Raw genomic sequence first — 7,388 nt, 5'->3', positions numbered from 1 at the left:
TAAAGGCTGGGGTTACTGCAGTGGTGGGCAGTGTGTACAGGGGCGCGGGGGTGTTTCACTTGAATGCACGCTCTGCTGTTTGTTGACTTAAGATCATAATATGTGGTAGGACGACAATTACGTGTGGGGAGCCTAAGTTTCCACACGCCTGGAATGTCTTCTTCTGTGTGTTTAGGATTACTAACAGCTCCACTGGGTTTGCCGGAACAAGTCGTTAGCGGGCCGGCGTGTAGCCGTGTCTTCGAATTGGGATATCACAATGCATGAAGCATTCTATAAAGAAATTATTGAGACCATCTGGAAAGGGATGAATGATAGATCGAGAGGTTTAGAATGAACATTTCACCTACTTTTTCTGTGTCTCCTCCAGGGTGTCGGATCCCCTCCTGTCTCCGGGGATAAAGGGAACAGGGACTCCTCCTCCTCCTCCTCCTCCTCTGGAGAAACAGCATGTCCACCCTCACCACAAGCCCTACTCTCACTATCACCAGCATCAGTCTGCCAACGACGGTAAGACTTGACCCAAGGATATCTGGCTGAATGTAACTTAACTTGTTTCAGGAAATATGTTTTGAAATTGTTGATTGGCATTTCAATTTAATATCCTACAATTTTTCCTGTTCCAGTTCAATCAGTAACATGTAGCCCGAGGATTACTTTTAAAGGACTTCCTATGAGAGATTTCACAGTGTCAGATCACTTGAATATACATAAGAACACCCTTGTGTCCTTTTTTAAAATGCTTACTGTAACAGGAGACTCACATGAAAGGCCTCAAACAGAGGAAGTTGTCTTTTAGAGCAGCGATACTGCCCTGTGGCTCTGTCAGAGCATTTTTAGGACGGGGAGAGATTAGAGTCATAGAGACAGAGTGGGGAAAACCACACGCCGGAAGCCTTTTCCCTGCGCTGAATTAGCCAACAAAATGCTGGCTCATGTATTCAGCTGTCTCTCAGCGCCTTAACATGACAGGCTCAGCTGTCACTCCCGAGCCGTTTTCCTAATGCCTTAAACACTGTTTTCCCTGTAAAGATCTACACATGGACGTCTCTCTAACCGCGCTGTGGTCAGGGAGTTGCGTAAAAAGCGCTCCAGGAAAGGCTGCTCTCCCATTATCGTGACTCCTGCGGTCCATTCTGAGTACAAACTGAGATGATGGGGACAAATGTTACATACTATGGGGCTGGCACAGTTAGCACAAGCACAAATATAGCATTGTCATAATTTGAGATCCACATCAGGTTTCAGCCGGATGGATCGGGCACTTACTGACCTTAGAAACAATTGCCCATAGACACATGGTGGAAGTCGCTCAAGTCTGGCTTCTATTTTTCTCCTCTCTTCCTCCCTGCTCCTTTACATCATCCCCTCATTTCCTAGAATACCAAGGCAGCTTTCAGAGCTGCTTCCATTTTGGAGACTCCTACAGGATGGAGCAGACGGTCGGAGGCGTCCATGTCCCGGGAGATTCTCACTCCTACACTTCCCATCAACAGAATGGCTTCCACATGTCGACAAGCAACACAGGCACGGCAGGTGAGGACATTTTACCTAGAGCCTGAATGCCATCAGCAGATCACCTGATTGATTTCACCAAAGTGTTAAACAAACTGCACTTGATCTCGTCTGTCCCAGGCTTCAGCATGACCCAGGAGCTGCAAGGCGGCGCAGGGTGCCAGTTCTCTTCCAGCCCAGAGGAGAGCATTTTCTTCCAGGTGGGCAGCTTTGACCGTAGCCTGAGCCACATGTCCTCCGTCTACACAGAGACATAGAGCAACACTGGAGCCGGGCACGCTTCACCACACCTACTCTGCAGTCCTTCCACAGCGTCTTAACACACCTGGATCACCTCTTCCCCAGCTCCTGTTTCTGGTTCTTTGTTTTATGCAAGATATGGGTCACACATTAAATCAGAGTAATTTATAGCTTCTTCTGACCTGCATAACTGCCAGATGAAACAGACATAAAGACGTTTGGAAGTCAGTTTAGTATACTGCCGTGTGATTAACTGTTTACCTGGAACTATGAATGGTCAAGATGTAAACGGCACTAATAATCCGAATAGGTAAGAAGAATAGTGGTTCCCAAACTGTTTTGCTTGTGACTAATTAAAACAACAATGTCACGTCACTGGTTGCATGTTTTCCAGATGTTACCAATTGATTTTCTACCCCCTTGTCTTAAAAATTATCCTTTAGAAAATAGGCAAAGATTTGAGGTATTGTCTGCGTTTATATGCTGTTAAAGGGTTGCTCAGCTGATTATACACATGAAGCTCAGTTTAATTGTCAAGAGGAGCAGTACTCAGCCTGTGAAAACAGTTGTATGTTGTCTCCTATGGGAGCCTGTGGGAGCTTTCCGATAACTACTCACATTAAATAAAGGAATGACTCAAGTCAAATAAATGACCCTTTCTTATCAGTAAAGAAAAAGAAAGCTGAGGAAATCAGATTTTTTTTCGCCGTTCAAATAGCCATGCGCTTCATTTCTTAGGTTCAGAATTACATTTATTGGCCAAGCACTCATCATGTACAAAAAAATCTGACTTGGTGACACTGGTCCTAAGACGCTCAACAGTACAATCAGATCAAGCTCACACAATGTTTTTAGCTTCAATATTTCTATCTTACTGAAAATTGTTCTTTGAACTGCGTGTAATTACACCCAGAGCAACTTAAAACTGGAGTCGAACTCCTTGGATGTGTACACATAGTTGGCCAATAAAGCAGATTCTGATACACAAACATCAAACACTACAAAACTCCTGAATAGAAATGAAATGTCCTCTCCCTCCTCGTCGTGCTTTCTCTCTCTAATCTACATCATTCAATCTATTTTGACTGAAGTGTAGAAAAGAATATATCACGTTGCCGTGTTGTTTTAACAGTGGGGGAAAAAAATGTTTGCATTTCTGTATTTTGTTGTTAAGTGGGGTTTTTTTGCCTTTTGGATTTATCTCTGGAGGAGGGTTTGAACTCAGTAACTCTGCGATAATGCAGAAAAAAACCAACCTACTTATTAATATGTAAAAAATGTACAGTTTGTTTACAGCAATCGTTTGAATGTTTGTCATTTCTCAATTTAAGAAATAAATAACTGAATGATCACACAGTATCTGTTTTCTGATATGTATTTGATGCTCCAAAAAACCGCAGAAAGTACTAAAATCGTTCACATTAGTTGTACATGTCTGTAAAGTTAGTATTAGACTGTAGAGCTAAACCTGCAGTTAATAATGAGCACCATAAGAAAAACCTCCGAGCTGTGAGCATGTTGCTCCCTCTTGTGGACGCTGGCAAGCACTGCAGTTACAGGAAACTGTCTCATATCTGCTTCTTCTTGTTGAGGTAGCTCTGATGATAGAAGTTACTGAAGAGGATGATGAGGGTGAAGCAGTACGTAAACACAAACAAGTTCATGGACTTGGGGAAGTCGCACTCTGTGAGCAGGTTGTAGCCCGTGTGTATCAGGAACAGCAGGAACTGCAGCTGGAGGGGCAGTCGGGGGAAAAGGTTCAGATCAGCTTCGTTCACAAACACCTTGTATGCACATTCACAATCCTTTTTCATTCAGAGCAGGGGCCTCTCACCAGTTGCAGGGACGTGAGGTATCGCTTCCACCACAGGTACTTCTGCATGTGAGGGCCGATGGCAGCCAGGCCGTAGTAAAAATACATCACAACGTGTACGAAGCTGTTGATCATGCCGACGAAGTACGCTGCAAGGATGTGATACAAACAGAGGAACATTCAGGCCTTTTGAATGTTCTCAAAATCAATTTAAGTCATTTAAATTAAAAAATGCAGTGAGTGTGGTAGCCTAGAAGTTTTAACTTTGAATAATATAGAGTGTGATGCAGCAGACACACAGTAGAATGACACAATCAGATGTTTTGTTAATATTACAGTTTAGTTTCAGGGGCTGAAACAACATCTATGCGATGCACCAGAGAGCATCTGAACACTAACATGATGTAGAATATGAAGTAATGAACTTAAGGAGGTTCTTTTTATCCATTTTTACAACCAACATCCAGCCAGCTAGCTGTTTAGTTGAAACAATTGGTCTCTTTTGTGTGCTTTTGGGTTATTTGTTCAATTTAAACATCATCTTACCCTCACACAAACACGCCTGTAACTCATTAGAGGTTGTTTCTAATACGTCACTATCTGGTGATCCTGGGGACACAACTGAATGTCTGCTATCTTTGGAATGAAATCCGTCGTGTTTAAAGATGAATGAATTGACTTACCTACTATAAACCTGTTTAGCGTCTGATTATAATCAAACCCAAGTCTCGCTGAAGGGCGTTTCCATAGGGAGTGTACAAATCCTATAGTTAAAGGTATAATTCTATAGCTAACTTTTCTGTATGTGGCACAAATTCAAAGTCCATTTGTTCCTACCGAAGACATACATTTTTAAAAACATCTCCGAAATATACATTAAAATATACTTGTTTTTCATTATGCACCAAAATACCAAAACAGATTCGTTCTATGTGAAAACCTACTGTAAACCGTTTCACTTCTGCGTTTTTTTTTTAGGGAGTAGACAAATCCTACAGTTAAAGGTTTCATTCTATAGTTATTGTTAATTTATAGTTTTATTATAAAAAGACCAAAACTAACCTGTCTATGGTACTTAATTCATTTTCCATTCATTCCTACTGAAGACATTTAAAAACATCTCATAAATATAGTTTCGTTAAAAAATACAAATTCATTTCAGCAGCTGGGCACTGAAGTTTTTAGAAAATCTTACTCAAACAGGATAAAATAGTGTATTTGTTGGGGACCATTTTCAGCTGTGGATTAATACACATTTGGGGCCCTGGTGAGCCAGCAGCAGTCCATGACTGTGCATTGATACAATAATCAGTAACTATCAATGATGAATTGAAGGGGTGGTGATGGAGCAGTGGATAAAATACATGCCTTTGGTGTGAGAGACCCGGGTTCAATCCCCCACTGTAACATGTCCACTAATGTGTCATGTACAAGACACTTAACCCTAGTTGCGCCAGAAGCGTGCGACCTCTGACATATAGCAATTGTAAGTTGCTTTGGACAAAGGCGTCAGCTTAAATGTAATGTATAAATTTTGGGTATTTTTATTATGTACACAAAATTTGGCTCCAATTGACATTATTTTCCAAAGAAACAGTGAACCTTGAACGCATTTAACGAGAACGCACTGACGTTCAAATATTTAAATGGTGAACAGCGAAGTGAAGCTGGTACAGAGCGGGGTCTACACTCTGGTGACAGAATTAAACAGCTGACGTGAGCTTCGAGATGCCTCACAAACTCACAGTCTTGACAAAACAAGTGTCAGTTCTAGCCACAACCTCCAATATTCGCGCTTTGGCCGTTAGACCTGTGTTTGACGTCGTAACAATAATAATGAAAAGGAGTCCCCACCGTTTACAGCCCTGGATTTGTTAGCAACATGAAAAATCACCAGATTTATCCTCCATGCACAACCTCGTGCTCCTATCTGTTTTTTCTATCAGCATCATCACAGCACTAGCTCACAAAAACTTCACAAATAGTTTACTTACAGTCTCCGCCGGCCACATACTTGACTCCTGCCCACCAGTTAAAGATCATGGTGCCGTGGTGGTAGACATGAAGGAAGGTCACCTGACTGCTCTTCTTCCTCAGGATGAAAAAGATCTGCTCATAGAGAGGAGCAGATTAAACTGTTACAGTTTTCAACTTGGCATTCTTACACCTCTTCTTTCACTGAAACTGCAAATGTTGTAACAAACATGTACCGTGTCACTGAGCTCTATGACCTTGGAGAAGAAAAACCACCAGCAGACACTGGCCATCTGGAAGAAGAAAATAATGGAGAAAGGTGGGTTTTACACATTATTCATTGTATCAACTGTATGTTTTATCTTACCACTTGCACTGTCGGCTACACTGTAGTATTATTTTCCTGTGCATTATGTTCTAAATGTGCACACACAGTGTCTAAATTAATCAAGTAAAACACTTGCTTACCCTCATTGCCAGCGGGCTGTTGCTGTAATCTACAGGCTCACAGGAGAAGCTGTAGTTTGACAGCCTGGATGTGACCAGGAACTGGTAAATATTCAAACAATTACTTAATGAAACAACACACCACCAACATCAACATACATTTCTAAGAGGAAGCAGCAGCTATGAGAAAATTAAAAAAAAGACATTTTAGACATATTCACACCTGGAAATTGATACGGAATATTTCCATCATGACTGTTGCTCTTGATTGATTTGGTTTTGCTTGTTAATGCAGGACAGAAAGCAGCACAAACGCACCTCGTAGAACATGTAGGCAGACAGGCAGACCATGGCAAAGTTGTAAACAATGAGAACGGCTTTCAGGTCAACAGGTTGTCTGTTTTTCATCAGGCGGGGGCCGAACCAGACCACACAGAGGTAAAGCAGGAAGATGATCGACACCGGGATGGGGGAGTAGACCAGCAGCCACGGGTCCGTCCTCTTGTCTGAAACATGAGAGGGCTTTGCGTCAGGGCCTTTTAGACATTAATTACAAATGAACAAATACATTACAGGGCACATCTGTGGCTTTTATTACAAGTTTTAAGAACTGCCCTGATTCCCCCCAAACTTCCAGCACTTATTACAGATGCTTTTGGATTCAGTCTCTGCCAGGTTTTTACAGTTTTCCTTGTTCCAGTTCAGCTCAGATGACCTGTTAATGTGTGTAGTTTAAACCAGCTCCTGATTCGAAAAGCATAACATATTTATTACATTAGGGCCTACACAAAGTAAAATGGCAGTTCTTCTCTGATAATCAAAAGGTTCCTCTTCCTCCTGCTCCGGTATTTCCACCACTGTTACAAGATAATGTCATTTAAATAATGGCTTGGTGGCAAATCATGTGACAACCACAAAGAGGTCATTGTGAAAGGGGGAGCACATCTGCAGCTCCCAGCTCCCACACGCTGAACACACATGTATAGGCTTGTTCTCCAGACGGGGAATCTCTTCTACAACTCGCAGGAACTGACATGAACTGACATGAACTATATATATGTGTGTGTGGGGAGCTGTCATCATCATACCTCCATAGTCCACCATCCTCTGGTGTAAAGATACGACACTTTGCCAAGCAGAAGCCATCTGGAAGACATAAAGAAAGTGAACGGCTGAAAGGAGGAACACACTCAAAGCAGCATTTTTAAGACAAACATCTACTCACTGATGCGCACCTTGCAAGCGGTGTTGCAACACTAAACGTCCGCGGCGACGCCGGGAGAACCTTTGAACACAATCTGGCAAATAAGTATTAGCAAAGTTCAACTTGCAGCACTCCCTGCTGCCAGATCCAGGTAAATCCAAACCCTGAGACAGATGAGTGAACAACCGAGGCAGG

At 42.3% G+C, this 7,388-nt stretch overlaps 2 protein-coding genes across 3 annotated transcripts; one reads left to right on the top strand and one right to left on the bottom strand.

Moving 5' to 3' along the window:
* The first annotated feature begins 203 nt into the window (after positions 1 to 203).
* LOC119918676 (zinc finger protein GLIS1-like) lies at positions 204 to 1,822 on the top strand. Its single transcript, XM_038739416.1, has 3 exons — positions 204 to 510; positions 1,381 to 1,536; positions 1,636 to 1,822. Exons 2-3 carry the CDS (start codon positions 1,431 to 1,433, stop codon positions 1,770 to 1,772), a joined length of 243 nt encoding a protein of 80 aa, XP_038595344.1. The 5' UTR covers positions 204 to 510; positions 1,381 to 1,430; the 3' UTR covers positions 1,773 to 1,822.
* A 1,292-nt stretch (positions 1,823 to 3,114) lies between these two features.
* LOC119918674 (elongation of very long chain fatty acids protein 4-like) lies at positions 3,115 to 7,381 on the bottom strand. Of its 2 annotated transcripts, none has more exons than XM_038739414.1 (8): positions 7,225 to 7,381; positions 7,078 to 7,135; positions 6,308 to 6,495; positions 6,011 to 6,091; positions 5,779 to 5,835; positions 5,563 to 5,677; positions 3,590 to 3,717; positions 3,115 to 3,488 (listed from the first exon to the last, which is right to left on the bottom strand). In XM_038739414.1, the coding sequence occupies exons 2-8, from the start codon at positions 7,133 to 7,135 to the stop codon at positions 3,324 to 3,326; spliced, it is 792 nt and encodes a 263-aa protein (XP_038595342.1). In that variant the 5' UTR covers positions 7,225 to 7,381; the 3' UTR covers positions 3,115 to 3,323. The 2 variants fall into 2 exon arrangements, with proteins under 2 accessions (XP_038595342.1, XP_038595343.1); XM_038739415.1 differs by having other exon boundaries at positions 7,215 to 7,371.
* Between the last annotated feature and the right edge of the window lie 7 nt (positions 7,382 to 7,388).

The sequence above is a fragment of the Micropterus salmoides genome, unplaced genomic scaffold (assembly GCF_014851395.1).
Source record: "Micropterus salmoides isolate LMB-PRFRI ecotype aquatic unplaced genomic scaffold, ASM1485139v1 Ms_hic_scaffold_2342, whole genome shotgun sequence".
Lineage (NCBI taxonomy): Eukaryota > Metazoa > Chordata > Actinopteri > Centrarchiformes > Centrarchidae > Micropterus > Micropterus salmoides.
Note: the sequence above shows the minus strand (reverse complement) of the source record. Positions and strands in the feature narration are given on the sequence as shown.

What these genes read in the sequence shown, in the direction of transcription:
- LOC119918674 (XM_038739414.1), bottom strand. Translation starts at nt 7,135, where the DNA reads ATGGCTTCTGCTTGGCAAAGTGTCGTATCTTTACACCAGAGGATGGTG. An exon ending in TCATAGAGCTCAGTGACACG is followed by an intron (nt 5,678 to 5,778) that starts GTACATGTTTGT and finishes CTCTATGAGCAG; the next exon opens with ATCTTTTTCATCCTGAGGAA. An exon ending in ACCTCACGTCCCTGCAACTG is followed by an intron (nt 3,489 to 3,589) that starts GTGAGAGGCCCC and finishes CTGCCCCTCCAG; the next exon opens with CTGCAGTTCCTGCTGTTCCT.
- LOC119918676 (XM_038739416.1), top strand. Translation starts at nt 1,431, where the DNA reads ATGGAGCAGACGGTCGGAGGCGTCCATGTCCCGGGAGATTCTCACTCC. An exon ending in AAGCAACACAGGCACGGCAG is followed by an intron (nt 1,537 to 1,635) that starts GTGAGGACATTT and finishes CGTCTGTCCCAG; the next exon opens with GCTTCAGCATGACCCAGGAG.